This window comes from Miniopterus natalensis, chromosome 8 (genome assembly GCF_054644295.1).
Source record: "Miniopterus natalensis isolate mMinNat1 chromosome 8, mMinNat1.hap1, whole genome shotgun sequence".
Lineage (NCBI taxonomy): Eukaryota > Metazoa > Chordata > Mammalia > Chiroptera > Miniopteridae > Miniopterus > Miniopterus natalensis.
Window position 1 is genome coordinate 34,672,708 of NC_142088.1, and position 15,767 is coordinate 34,688,474.

At 42.2% G+C, this 15,767-nt stretch overlaps 1 protein-coding gene across 1 annotated transcript in view; it reads right to left on the reverse strand.

The window, feature by feature from the left end:
• The window catches only part of ITGA4 (integrin subunit alpha 4), a 61,197-nt gene extending 53,776 nt beyond the window's left edge, over nucleotides 1-7,421 (reverse strand). Inside the window, exons 1-2 of the mRNA XM_087819733.1 lie at nucleotides 7,210-7,421; nucleotides 6,750-6,871 (exon numbers count right to left, since the gene is read on the reverse strand). Coding sequence (XP_087675859.1) covers nucleotides 6,750-6,871; nucleotides 7,210-7,406 — 319 coding nt within the window. The 5' untranslated portion in view covers nucleotides 7,407-7,421. The remainder of the gene's footprint in view (nucleotides 1-6,749; nucleotides 6,872-7,209) is intronic.
• Between the last annotated feature and the right edge of the window lie 8,346 nt (nucleotides 7,422-15,767).

Consider the following 15,767-nt stretch of genomic DNA (forward strand, 5'->3'; position numbering starts at 1 on the left):
CATGTTTGCTTTATCTGCCTGTGGACTGTGCTGCGACTTCCCCATCACTTCAGACCCTTGATTGAGGCGCTCTGTCTGGCTTTCTAGCTACTAAGACAATATGTATATATATTTATCTGATCTTTCAGAACATGTGATGTAATTTCACATTTCAGAAACATAGTGAAAGTCCTTATTTCCACCGGTTACATTTTTTTCAAAGTTGAAGCTCTATTCTATTTAGAAAAGTCTCACATGTTTCAAACTCTTCCACTTTTTCTCCTACTCCTGGAAAATGAATGGCTCTTGCTCTATCCTATGTTATATAAGAGTCATTCATTCAAGATATCTTTATTTGTAGAAGCAATCATTACTGAGTGAGAATAATTATACAATTCATTCCTCTAACTCAATTAAGATTATTAGAAAAACATGTGGATTAAAGGTGAACAAATCAATTCAAATGTGACAGGATTATAAGAGCTACCATTGCAGGGTTAGGACGATTACAGAAAATTTATGGCTGTGCGTACAAGGCTGCCTGGCAACAAATAGGTGTTTATTAAATAGTTAAGTGCTTCCATACCCACATTACGTTGATTTGGACGGCACCAGCAGAGGGAGCTCACAGTGCTGAGAGATTTGACCAGCAGCCCTCACCTCTTTAAGCCCACTGACCCCTTCTTTTAGATTTTCTTTCAAACCCTATTAACTATCAAATCCATTATATTATGTTTACCATATTAAACTATTTACTTTTCCCACGCATCTAATAAAACATGGTGATGTTTCTAAAAGATAACAATAATGTTTATGAATTCAGTAATAATAACAATAATATTGAGTAATAAAGAGTAAAATACCCAAGTTTTAGACATGAAATGGGATGTGAGAGTACTAAACTTTCCAAGCCATAGCCTCCAGCTTGTGTGGTGGGTAACAGAGTCAAACTATCAAAATAAACATAGAAAGTTAGAAAACATTCTCAAAGTATTTTTTTAGGCTCCTCTTCTCCAGTGATTCTCAACCATGGATGAATATTGGTATCATTTGGGGACCTGTGGAGAATCCTGATGTTCTTCTAAGGATTCTGCACTCAATTCCAATGTGTTCACCAACCTAGAAGCTCTCCAACTCTGTCCTTTTGGGGGTTTATGAAGGCTTCATTATGTAGCCCTGATTAAAACATTGGCCACTGGCAATCAATTCAACCTCCAGACCCTTTTCACACCTTGGAGGTCATGGGAGTGGGACTGAAAAGTTTGTACCCTTTAACCACCTGGTCAGCTCTACTAGTAACCAGCCCCCATCCTTCATCAAGGTCCAAAAACCACCTCATTAAAATAACCAAAGACACCTTTGTCTCTCTTATCCCTCAGGAAATTCTAAGGGTTCTAGGAGCTTTATGCCAGAAACAGGGACAAAGATGAAATATATACATATTTCTTTTTATAAGTTACAATATCACACGTACCAATACCCATCCCCCAAAATCTTGGGGAATAAACACTGGTATTCTTCAAGTTCTGCAGGAGAATCTAAATAGCAGCCAGAATTGAGTAGCATTGTTCTAGCCACTTCTCAAGTTGTTGCATCTGCTGGGATCTATCCTGGATCCTCTAATCATTTCAGCATAGTGATTTCCCAAATTAAACTCATTAACTTCCAGGGCTTTGATTGCCATCTCTACATCAATTACCTTCAACTCTGAATTGCTGGTACAGAACTCCCCTGCCTGAGTGACCCATACCTCCAACTGATCACTAGATACTTACTTCTATGTCTCATCAGACATAGCACCATCATCCAAGCAACAGTCCAAGTCAAAACCTTCAGTAACATCTCTAAATACTTAAAAGTTAAAGCATACTTTCTTTATACTAATAGTTCTCAAATGAAGGAGATTGGGTTGGAGATCATATATCAGAATCAACTGTGGAATATTTTCTAAGCCTACCTTTCTTCTGTATAAGTTAGGGTACTGTTTGGGGTTAATTTAAAAATAAATTATGTCCCAGGGGGGGAAAAACACTTTTCTTTTATCTCTCTCATTTAATAATGATCACATCCTGCTGAATCTATCTTTCAAATAACTGTAGAATCTGTTTTTTTCCATCCTGTTGCCAAGGGAACTGTTAACCCATTTCCTCCAAAGCACTCACTACTCTTCAACCAGAAGTATCTGTCCAACATAAATCTAACCATGTCACTTCCCAGCTTTAATCACCTTAGGAAAAATTCGTAATCCTAAGGAGAGTTTGGGAAGTTGTACCAAAAATAATCCTTGCTTACCTCTCCAACGTACCATCCACTTCACCCTCCAGAGTCCAACTGTATGCATTTTTCTTTCAGTTCAAAGATGCCATGTCTCAAAGACCTCAGGGTCTTCATGCACACAGTTTGCTCTGTCTGGCACCTTTCCCATAACCTCTTCCTCTAACTCCTGGTTTTCACTTAGTTCCCCACTTGAACATCAATTCCTCAGGAAGAATTCTCCTAACTCAATTAGATCTTCTCACCATACTTTCCTATAGTAACCTAATGGACTGGAAACCCCTTGGAGCAAGGGCCATGTTCCTTTTGTTTGTCCAGGTTCTGGCCCTTCATCATCCCTCAATAAATGACTGAATGAATAAATGACCCACATACACAATGGATATCTGACCCCAGAACTGTTGCCAAGGGAAGATATTTTTTTAGTTGTTAGGAATATTACTCAGTAATCAAGTAAACTTAAGGCAAAAAATAAAACTCATTTAGAAAACCTCATTTCTCCAATTAGGTAGAAAACATTCTTTTATATGAACTTTAAGAAATTGCTGGAAATCAGGGGACTTAATTCTCTTAATATTACAGTTTATTAATGAAGTCCTCTGTCTTAATTTTCTGCATAATTACCATAACAACCTATGTTCACAGGTGATTTTTCAAAATGACCAGTCTGTATCAACTCGGCTTCATAATCTACAATTTAAAGAGTAGTACAAATAAAAAAGAAAAGTTATCAAGAACATATTTGGAGTTTCAACAGTGAGAGGTTTGCCTTTTAATGTTAAGCTAATAATTCCTGCAAATCAAGCAGAAGTGAGAGTGAGGTAATTGTTAGTTTTATAATGCGATGTTAATTGACTTAACCTCTTCCAAATAGGTTATATAATATCAACCAGGAGGCTGGCTAAGGTAATATAATTTTCAGAAAGAAATCTGAAGGGGAATAATGATGACTGACTTGTGATGGACCATTGCTCTTTGCAGCAAGAAAAAGAGAGGACAGCAGGTATCTTACAGGTCTAATAGCCATACAACGGTTGGTCTGGAAAAGTGAAAGTCCTGTCCAAATATGCAGACACTTGGAAAACACCTGCTAAAAAGTTAGTGTTAGTTTATGCAGGAAATGTGTTTCTCTAGGAGAGTGCTGTCCAATAGAAATATAATACAAGCCAAATGTTGATATTGATTTCAACATGTAATCAATATCTAAAAAAATTAATAGGATACTGTATTTTATTATTAATAGGATGTTGTCTTTAAAATTCAGTATGTAATTTACAGTACAGCACTTCTCACTGTAAACTAGCCGAATTTCATGTGCTCAGTAGCCATAGGTGGCCACTGGCTATTGTGTGGGAAGTATCACTGTGTAACTTCAGACTCTATTACCCAAATAAGTGTGTGTGTGTGTGTGCGTAATGTTATTAGTGGCAACTTCAAAGTAATAAAAAATCTGAAATGTCTTTTGAATAACCAATTAAAGACAATTTTAAAAGTATAATTTTATAATCACTTATGTATTTTATTATGTTGTAATTCTTTGAATATTGGTAATCCATGGACGGACTATGATTAACTATAGTGATGGAGTTGTTATTTGTGATGCCTTATTTTAACAACCATCTGCTACCAAAGTTTCTTTTTAAAAAGCCTCTGCAAGGATGCAGACTGTGAATGGAAAAACAGCTAGGCCCTGGTGATTGCCACATGTCAATCCTCAAACATGACGTCTCCATGAACGAGTCTGGGCTCCAACCCTCCAGATGGAAGATGACCTTCCTTTTGGTTAGTGGAGGGACGTACCAATGTAGGGAGAGGACAGACAGTTCGCAGGGAGGCAGGGAGGTGGAAGGAGACTGTCTGCATACAGGAAGAAAAGCACTTTTTCTATAGTCAGTTCACTTCCCTAAAAGGGTATCTTGCTCTCAACATCTCACACCCTGAACATTCTAGATAAATGGGCGTTTGCTGCTGACTTTGGATTATGGCTACAGTAAATATACCACAATATGCAACATTATCCACAAAGGTGAGGGTGACATGGGGTGGGGGCATTGAACTCTTCTTTAACGGGGAGTAGTCCATCTGAATCAAAATTTGATCCGAAGTTCTGAGACTGAAAGGCTAGTCGATCTTAATAGCATTTTGAATTGTGTAGGAGAAAGACACCATTTTAAGGGATCTTTCAACTGCACCTCCTTAGTAGGTTAAGCCATTCCAAATGAAAGAAAATACCTTACTGACATGGCAATCACAGCTCAATCTTTAATTATTATATGATTTTTTGATTCAGCCAACAAGAACATATTTTCCATTGTGTTTCATTTGAACTGTTATCTTTTAATTTATACATTTAACTTATTTTTTATTTTTTTATTTTTATTGAATTTATTGGGGTGACATTGGTTAATAAAATTATATACGTTTCAGTTGTACAATTCTATGATACATCATCTCTATACTGTATTGTGTGTTCACCACCCCAAGTCAAGTCTCCTTCCATCACCATTTATCCCCCTTTTACCCCCTTCTACACAATTTCTTTATAAAAGGAAGAGAAGATATATTGTTTAAAACAATGCATGAAAAATAATTTCAGTCAATTCTTTTGTAAATATCCAAAGCTATTACTACAGCTATTAGTGTTCCAACCAGTGATTGAATAGAAATCCTGTCTTCCTTTTTGCCTTATATCTCAGTAAATACCTCTTTATTGACCCAAGGGTATTTCTATAGTCAATCCCTATGTTCCACATGCCCAAAGAATTTAGGTTTTTTTTGTTTTGTTTTTTAATTTTGACAGGTATTATTATCTGAAATTTTATATAATACTATGACATCTTTCCAGTTAAAAACAGACATCTATAAATAGATTCAGCGCCCTTCCAGACAGGAATTAAGTACTAGATATCAGTAGTTAAAATGTCATAGATCAGAAAACTATGACAGGACAACAGAAATGAAAATTTTCCCTCCTGAGGCCTTGTCAAGAGCCGCTGGCAGATCAAGGTTGTCTGCTCACTCCTTAATTCTTCATCCTACAGCTCCCTCATACAGTGAAAATTATGTTTTGCAGAATTATTCCAAGTAATAGGTCTATGAATGTGTTATGTTTTACTAGTCTGCCTTTGGGGATGGAAGAAGCTTAATAAGGGGCTAGGGCTTATTCTACATGCTACAGACAACTCCTACACTTTTATGGATGCTCTCTCAGTTAGAAATAAAAAGTCCCATTATATGCATACTCTGTTTGAATCCATTCTAAATGAAGGGAAACAGCTTTCCACTTTGGGAAAAAGCAAAGACTACTATAAAAAGGGGTTAAAGGTGCAGTAACTAGCCTATCTGAAAAGTCTATGGACAACAACAACAAAAATATGAGAAAGGTTCCAATCATAAGCTTTTAGTCACCATTTACAGATGACTTATCAGCTCAGCAGACAACATACTGGACTCTTCGTTTAACTTTATTTGCACTGAAGATGCGTACATCAAAGGACAGTGCTTGGGCTTTGGACACAAGCAGACCTGCCTTTGACTTGGGGTCCCATCTTCCACTCAGTAGCTGAGCAGGCTTTAGAAGAAGTACTTGCAACCCTCTGTGTCACCGAGTTTCTTGTGTGTTAAGGAGGAACAATGCCCGCTATGACCCAGTGATGCTCCAAGGGGAAAAAAATTAAGCAACATATATAGCAGTGCCTAACGGTGTTTGGAACAAGATAGGTCAGAATTAATACTAGTTCCTCTTTCGCTCCCCGCTTCCCTCACCCCATGTGTCTGTGCAAAGCAAATTTGCTTTTGGCTTTGAAACATGAACTTCCCTCCCCCTCCTTCAGAACACATTTTCCAAGTCATCACAAATCTAAGAAGAGATGTTAAGAAATGACTTCAAATAGAGGCACCTATTAAACATGAGAATTTGGGGAGAAAAAAACTAGTAAGTATATGTTCAGCCTCATTTTAATTATATTATTAACAGTGAAGATGCCAATTTTTCCTGTGCTCTCCTTTTTTACATTTTATACCCTAAGTAAAGCTATATCATTTTCTTTTTTCGAAAGCCCTTAGGCTAAATGGCAGGATATGGGATCCATTTCAATTGCTCTTCCTGACCTGCCCCTTAGCCTCTTCTCTTTAACAAGGTCGGTAGGTCAAAGATGGAAATAAAATTCTTTAGTCTTGGCTTAGCTATATCCTGCCCTTAATGTGCTGAGGCTTTAAAATGTGTTTTACAAAAGGGATGGCGCTTGGGAAAGGAGAAGGCATTATAAGAAATTTTCCTCTACATAGTTTAGCCAGAGTACCGCAATCCTTGCTGTAAGCCAAGGGGAGCAAAATACTGACAGAAAGAAGGGGACCCCTTTAGTGGAAGGAATGGGCAACATGAGTTCTCCCAGGAGAACTTGTTACTCTGGAGTCCACAAGTGTAAGTGTGTGTGTGCGCGCGTGTGTGTGTGTGGGGGGGGGGGCACTCACTCCTGGTCCCAGATCCAACTCACCCAACTGGAGCTGTTCGCACGTTCGGTTTGGATTCCTTGCGATCGGACATCTGTAGACCGCGCCGGGGCTGACCACCGAGGCGTTGGCGAGCCACGGGGCCGTGGGGGCCCCCACCACGAGCCTGCGGGGGAAACGCGCACGTGCGCGCGGCTGAGCGGCGCTGCCCAGGCGCTCCGGGCTCAGCGCCGCAGCTGGCAGCCGCTCCCCACCTCCCCCGCCCACCGCCCGGCGCACCCAGCCGGCCACCCCTAAGGGCCTTGCGCCAGAGCGCACCCCGCGAGCTGCCACCCCGAGAAAAGTGAGTGTCCCTTCCGGGCGGCTCTCCAGCACGTTACCCGCCGCGGGGCTCCCCTCCGCCTCCTCGGGAGAGGGGAAAGTTTGAACCGCGCAGGCAAGCCCCGAGGCAGCCTGCAGCCCCCGCTCCGAGATGCCCGGGCGCCCGCGCCCCGCTCCTCTCACCATCGGTTCGCGCCCTGGCTGTGCAGCACCACTGAGTAGCCGAAAAGGGTGTTGGGGGTGCCCCGGTACAGCACCGCGCTCTCGGTGTCCACGTTGTAGGGGCGCCCCGTCCGGACCCCCAGGCACAGCAGCAGCATCACCGCCTCCCGGACGGCGGCCCCTCGGGGGCCCAGCCCTCGCCTCGCTCCCGCAGCCATGCGCTCTCGGAGCGGAACATTCAACACCCAGTGGCACCGTCCCGAAGTTGTGCGGGATGAGACTCGGGCCAAGGGGAAGAGGGCCCCGGCGCGGCGTGTCGGGTGCCAGGAGGCAGAAGGGAAGAAGCTGAGGGAGGAAGGGAGGGACCTACAGAAGGAGGGAGGGGAAGTGGGGCCTCGGGCGGAGCAATCTGCGGACGCCCGGGACGCCGCGCGCCCGCCCTCGGGACCCCTCGCCTGGCTTCTGCGGCAGGAAGGTGCGGGTCGGCGGGGGGCCCGGGGCGCGGCGGCCGGGTGGGGCCCGGGGCGTGGTGCTGGGGAGCGGGGCCGTGCGCAGCCCCCCTCCGAGCGGCTGCAGGGGGCGCTGGGGGACCTCCGCCGGGCGCGCGCCTGGCCCGAGCGCCCCGCCCCCTCCGAGCGCAGGACGCGGGGTTCCGGGGCTCTGCCCGAGCGGAGCTGGAAGGAGCGCGGGCTCCCCCCGCTAACCGCGGTCGGGCCTGGGTGCGGATTGGCGTGGCCCCAATCCCACCGCGGGCACCCCACTACGAACGCCGAGGGTTCGCGGCCTGCCCCAGACCCGGGCGCCCGGCGCCGCGGGGAGTGGTTCAGATCTTGAGTTGATAGGCGCGTTATCTGCTTTCGGGGGGCCTTAAGAAGAACCAGAGGGCCGCAGATGTAAAACAAAAGGAGCTCCTGCAGGCGCCTGAGCTTAGGGCACGAAGGCGGCGCGGTTACTCACCTCGAGGCGAGCCCTGCGCGCTGCGAGCTTGGGTGCCCACTCCCTTTCCCCCAGCTTCCTCTTTAAGTTCTGGGTGCCTAGGGCAGGACCCAGGGGATCAGCAGCCTCTCGGCCTGAACTGAGGCTCGGGCTGTTAGGGGTTCAACAGCGATGCTGGCTTTGGAAAGCCCTGTGACTTGCCTCACTTGAACCAAGACCCCAGTTCTTGCTGCTCCCCCTTTCCACGCACCCGCCCGGTAGTCGTCAGATACCCCGTGTGAGGTCAAGAGGCAGCCACCATGAGAGGCCTCAGGATGGCTGGGGACCCACAGCACAAGGCATCCGAACTGGGTTAGACTCCCATTCCAGTGCAGTCCAGATGTGCCTCAGGTTTCTTCCTCCAGCAACCAGAGACACAGCCGTAGATGATCTGGCTGATATTTGCAGGAGATGCTGGCCTAGCTATTAATTACTAGATGCTGTGTGAAAATACAAAGAAAGAAAAAGGGTTCATCCCCGGAGGTGTGTGTGTGTGTGTGTGTGTGTGTGTGTGTGTGTGTGTGTGTGTGTGTGTGTGTGTGTGCTGGCCCCCCGAGCACCCCTGCACACTAAAACCACACATACTGAACTAGCACATCTTAAATTGTAATGGCAGACACATCCCTAAAATACTTGATCATTTAATCAGCATGTGCATTAAGCCAGCAAGTTGCAAGACCCATGACCACGGTGAGCAAGGCAAGATAAACCTTCAGGAAAATTTTCAGTCAAGTGGTAGATAAACTTTTACTTACTAGAGAAAAGTCTGGGTGTTTAAGGGACACTTAGAGATTGGAAGGGCAGGGAGGGTTGAGTTGGCTAAGCAGTCTGAGAGGAGGATGGAGGGTGGGCTCCAGCAGGGCCAGGTAGAGGAGCTGGGGGAGCATTTAGTTGTCCACACACAGGTTGGTGTGATATGAGGATCACTAGAGAAGCAGGGCCACACCGTGAAGCTCCTAAGCCAGATTAGAAAATTTCACCTCTGCTGGGGCTGATAGGAAAGGTTTGTCTTGGTCAGCTGCGTGTTTTAGAAGTGTGAAGAAAAGATTGGACACAGAAAACCTAATTTTGGAGGCTCCTGTAGTAAATAACAAGTAGTAAGATGATGGTGGCCTGAACTAGGAGGCAGCAAAGGAGGAACAGAGGAAAAAATAGAGTCAAGAGATATGAGAGGCAGAACCTAAGAGAACTTGGCGATAATATTGGTAAATACAAATACGGAGCTGAGATGAAGGAGTTGGGATGTGCTCAAGTCCTCAGTATGGGATTTGAGCACATGATGCAAATTCATAGAGAAAAAAGTACACAGGGGGAACAAGGTTACACATGTGTGTATGCCCAGGAATGGGCACACGCGTGGGGCAATGATGAATTTAGTTTTAGACGTGAGGTTTGAGATGTTTGTAGAACGGTAGAATAGTCTAGCTAAACAAAACCCAATAAATTTTACTCTTTTGTCAACAGACAAAGCAAGAAGACTAGGAATCCTCTCTTATTATTTGCAATAAAGTAAAAGGCAAAAAATGGTGTGTGATAAATCTATTGTAAAATTGAAATGAAATGACTAACAGGGCCCATGGTGAATGGTCCTCCTGGTTTGTTTCCTTCACTCGGAGGTTCTTTTTTTTCTGAGTAGACCTGCATGCTGCTTTCAACGCACTTCTGCAACTAGCTCACATTGACATCATTCTGAAACAAGCCACATTTCCAGTTGAGGCCCAGGAAGCAGTCGTATCAAAGCACTTGCACACTCTCCAGACTCTGGCAATGTTGGAGCCACAGATCTGAGCCCATACTTTTTTCTTTCTCTCCCTTCACGGAAACCTTTTGTGATGAAATCCACTCAACACAACTCTTTTCATAGCATAGTTAAGGTGAGTAGCAGCCAGTAAAGCGTTAACGGGGCAGGACCTTATTTCTATATTGTGGTTATAGTTATGATTTTACCCCTTTTCAAGAAACAACCACCCTTTACAACTTCACACACTATGTTAGTCCCAAGTTTCCTTCCTCCAGGCCTTAGAGAAGAGTTCACTTTTCCTAAGGCAGCAGAAATAAAGGGTGTTTAATTTTGTTTTGACAAAGCCTGTAGAAACTGCTCTCTCTCTAATCAATGCTTTTGTAGGAAAGTGTTAGAATGAGGTAGGAAGGGGGTACATAGAAGGGGGACAAAATGAAGACTTTTCAAAACTACTTATGCCTGTCCATAACCCTCAACTGAACCTAAATGTTCACTTTCAATTATTGTGTTATTTGATTAATATATATCAAAGTGCCTACTGTGTGCCAGGAGCTGCTTTAGGGACTCAAGGAAGAGTAAAAGACAAAATACAAGCGCTTTCTATCCTTGGTAAGAAGGATCCTCCCAGTAAAGAGAATCCTAATATGAGTTCATCCAACTTCTCAGTTGTTATCAAGATGGAACATTTCCCCTTCTCAAAAGTCTCTCTTTTTGTGATAGTATTTTTTTAGCTCCCTGCCCCCCCTTTCTATCTGGCCATTCTGAGTCTCCTTGCAGACTTCTTTCCCTCCAACATAGTGTTGGAAAGTTCCAGGGCTCTGTTCTGGAACATATCTCTCTTTGGGAGCTCTAACCCATTTCCTATGTCTTTAAATAACAGCTAAATAATACCATTAAATACCACACGAGTCCCCTCCCAGTTCATGTCTCCAGCCTGGTGCTCTCTTCTGAGCTCCAGGGTCCTATGTTTTACTGCCTACCTGTCGTCTCTGCCTGGATACCTAGTACGCATTGTGCACATAACATATCTAAAAAACTGAGTTCTGACTCTCTTATCCTGCATCTAAACTAGTCCTCCATCCAATGTCTTTCTTTTGAGAAAGTTAACACTCTATCTGCCCAGTTATTCAGTCCAGAAATTTGGAAAATAATCCAAGATTCCTCCCTCTCTCTATTCCCCACATATAATCCATTAATCATTAAGTTACAGCAATTTGACCTGTGGAATATACCTCAAGCCCATCTGTTTATCTTCTTCTGCCCTGCTATAACCCTTTTCCAAACTGCGGTAATCTCATTTGGGCTACTCAATAATCTGCTGCCTGGCCTCTCTATTTGCTCCTACTCCACACCATCAGTTTCTACATAGACGCTGAAGTGAACTTTTAAAATTCTAAATCAAATCATATATGCCACTCCCTTGCTTCAGTCCTATAAATAATTTTTCCCATTGCTCTTCCAGTACAAACCAGACTTAACGTGGTCTACAAGGATCTCAGGACCTGGTCTCTGACTTCTTTGTGTGCTCTCCATTGGCCAGGTACTTCAGGATCACTTTGCTTTAGTCACATTGACCTTCCTTAATTTCCTTAGGTACATTGAGGGTTTTCTCACCCTCAAGTCTTTGCTCGTATTGTTCCATCTGTCTGAACACATAACCTGTGACTTTTCACAATTCTCTTTCTTCAGTCTCAGCTTAAAGGCCTCGTCCTCACAGAGGACACTCCTGCTCATCCAGTTGAAGTAGGTCATCATATTCTTGGTCTCTGGCCCATGATCCTGTTCATTCTCTTCAGAGCTCTTTAATTTATAATCACATCTGCATGTACCTTTTCATTCTGTCTTCCTTTCTGGAATATGAAAGAAGAACACATGTGTGTTTAATTGCTGTTCACCATTATATCTCCAACACCTGTTACGCTACTGGGCAAACAGCAGGAGGTCAATCAGTATTTTTTAAATGGCCCTTACATGATTTGAACTTTTAAATCATTGATGTCATAAACTGAGATAAATATGGGTATTTCTATAAATTTAGGTTGATGCATGAATCCATGCAAAACAATGTGGTAGGTCCTCTGGCAAATTCAAAGATATATAAAATGTGGGTCTTACTCTCAAACAGCTTATAATTTACAAGGAGAGAAATGATATGCCTTAAAGGACCAGAGAATATAGTCAATGTGAATATCATATACATTGGGGAATAATTGGTTGCTAATCAATGGTGTAGGCATAAAGGGCAGTCTTGAGACCTGAATTTGGATACAGTGTAAATTAGAGAACATGAAAGAACTGATATAATACATTGGAAAAAATTGATATGAATTGTCAGGTGCAGTAATATGGGAAAGTAAAATATGACTGGAATTTTTAGGCTGGTCAATGGTAGTACCATGGGGAAAAAACCCCCACCAAAAAGCAACTGGAAGAAAGAGCTGGAGTGGGTGAGGGTGGGGAGAGTGTGTTTGGATAATGCTGACTAGGTTTTAGAGATGAGTCTGAGATGTTGGTGGAACATTCATAGATATGTCTGGCAAGTAATGTTTATTTATTTATTTATTTACTTTCCTTTATTAGATATTTTTAAATTACTAAATTGAAGTATGTAACATGTAAAATATTTAGTGATGCAAAAAGATTACAGTCTTTCCCTGTTTTCCTCTAATCCAACCTTTTCAGACACTCTTCCTGTCCCCCCAAAGTGCTGTCTCAAGGTCCTCTCTTGAGAGATCCAAACGAAGATCTTTCAGTCCAATCAAGAGAGATTCTTTTTTTCACAGTAATAAAGCTCCCAACAAGAAACAAGAAGCTCTGATTCTTTTTTTTTTTGGGTATATCATAGCCTGAATTTCCTGATGCTTGAATATAAATATCAATGACAAGGTTGCTTTAAAAGAAACATGAAACAATGCCTTCCAAATTACAACCATTCTTAAACCTGCTGAGAAACAGTGTGAAAACATACCTCAGAATTCCCCACCACTGACAGACCTGGAGGCTGGGGCACTTATCTAAGGACTCATCCTCCACTGGTGGAGGGTTAACTGTGCCACATGGGTGCCACCTCTTTGCAGGCAAGCACACTCCCAGGCGCCAGGATCCTCAGGCCTAGAAGAGATAGAAAGGCGCTTGAGCCAGAAACCTGCCAGCATGCAGCTGGGAGCTCCGATAGTGAAAGGGGCCAGGCAATGACAGTGGCTGCCACAACTGCCGATCAAAGCCTTATCCTGTTTGTTAGTGTTGCTCAAACTTGTTGTTTTCTAAAATTGAATTTATTGGGGTGATATTGGTCAATATAATTATACAGGTTTCAAGCATACAATTCTATAATACATCATCTGTATATTTCATTGTGCATTCACCACCCAAACTCAGGTCCCCTTCACTCATCATTTATCTCCCCTTGCCCTCTTCTACCTTCCCCCTACCCCCTTTCCCTCTGGCAATTACCCTACTGTTTCTGGGTCTATTCTTTTCTTATTCCCTTCACTTTTCTCACCCAACCCCCTGCTCCCCTCCCCTCTGACATCTGTCAGTCTGTTCTCTGTATCTATGAGTCTGTTTCTATTTTGTATGTTTATTTTGTTCACTAGATTCCACATATAAGTGAAATCATATGGTATTTGTCTGTGTTCATTTCAGTGTTATTTACAGCAGCCAAGATTTGGAAGCAGCCCAAGTGCCTATCAGTAGATGAGTGGATGAAACAGCTGTGGGACATTTACACAATGGAATACCACTCGGTTGTAAAAAAGAAGGAAATCTTACCTTTTGTAACATGGATGAACCTGGAGAGTATTATGCTAAGTGAAATAAACTAGTCAGAGAAAGTCAACTTGGATTTTAATCTCTTAGTTTTCTCTGGTTGGGTGGGGAGAATGAGTATGGGTAAAGTACTTAATACAGTACTTAACGTATAATCGATACTGAATATATAGTAGCCCTTTCTCCTTCATCCCTCTTTCCTTGTCATCATCATTAATTAAATAATTTGTATTGAAATAAACTACCTACAGAAATAAACTATGTATGGAAATCTGAGCTCAGGGCCAAAGACCCATATGCAGGAGGTTGTTTAAGTCAATAAGAGGCATTTTCTGTCTCTGTTTGTTTATAATTATTTATTAACTCATTCAACCAACACTTATTGAACACCTATTATGTATAACTTAGAGAAGCTGTGTATAACATGATAAACAGACTTGGGGTCCTTATCTTTTTTACATGTGCATTCCAGTGAAGCAACCAGGCAATAAATAATCCTCAATAATTTTTCCTGTTTTTAGTCTTGTCATGTTTTCAGTACATTGACATTTATAGGCAGACGACTTTTCTACAGCACAGCTGTGAATATGTCGTTTCCCCCCTCAAAGACTCTTAATGTCTCCACCCCCAACTCAACCCAATTAGCATGTCTTGCCTGGGGCTTAATACGCTCCATGTTTAGCCTCAAACTAACTTTCTTTATTCCCACCCCAAACATAGCTTATTTTTTCTTTCCTCTGGAAATGTTCCCTTTGGTTTGGGAAATTAGCAGATCAAGAAGGAACTATTTAAGCCAACAGGTGCCAAACGCCATATAAAACAGTGAATGACAGGGAGATTCAATGGACGGTTTCTCTGGCTAAGGTGTTCAGGACAATTTTTCTGAAGTAGAGGGCAATTTTGAGAAACTTCACTTTTTTTTACCAGTCTTTTCACAACTCCTGAAACTGTTGGCACTTCATAACTTCATCCAAGTCTATTTCATGCTTCAGTTCAGAAGGAGAAACAATTGTGCCTCTTGTTAGTGTGCATAAAGGACCTGGTATAAGACCTTTTTCCCCCCAGAGCATGTAGTTATTATATGACATTTTATCCATGAGTAATCTGATCTGGAAGATTGGATTTGTGCACTGGAACGATTTAACAACTGGTTCATGCAAAATCTCAAAGGTTTATAAGACACCGAGAGTTTACAGCATCGCTCTTATTTTCAGAGGTCAGAGTCCATATAAAAGTGCCTCACAGCAGTGTCTTATCTGAAGCCTCTCATATGCCTGACCTCATCTTGAAAGTTCCTAGGCATTCTGGAAAGGGACATAGTGAATAAACGTCGAGAAAGTGGTTAATCGTGGGTAAAGCTGTGTCACACAACAAACATTTATGTACATATGCCCCAAGCACTTTGCAGACACAGAAAAAGTTAAAGACATGTTCGTATTCTTTAATAGCTGGCAACTGACTAGCAGACGACACAGACTTGAAACCAGAAAACAATTTCAAAGCAACTCCTAAAATATGTCCTAAATATAGCACCAATTATATCAAGCAATAGTGATGTTTTCCCAGTAGCAACATATTTTGTGGGGAGACTGAAAGGAAATAAATTTAGCTTAATCTTAGATTTATTTTTCTTTTCTTTTGTTTTTCCAAACTAGACCAAACTGGAAGAACACAGAGGCTAGTCTTTGTAGACTAGATAAAAGAGATAAGAAAACATCAGAGACTAAAATATCATTAGTAAATAGGAGGAATGTAAACATAAAAAGAGGCTACACCACTTTGTAAGGACAATAGTGGGAAATAAGAGAAATAATGTGATTCACCAAAGTTTCCTAAATTGTCAATATACTGGAGAAACTTTGGAAAAATAATTCTAATTTGAATTAGTGAAATATAATAAACAGTACTACAAATACAAAAATAATTTCAGCTCTATCTCACATCTATGCATTGGAAGACCAGCAGAGCACTTAGATATATTCTATTTTTGGTGCATCCTGAATATCAGCTTTGTTTATAACAGTTGCACAGTATATTGATCTAGTAGAGTAAATTTCCTCTGTTTACAGAAATTAGAAAAACTATTTTGGTTTTA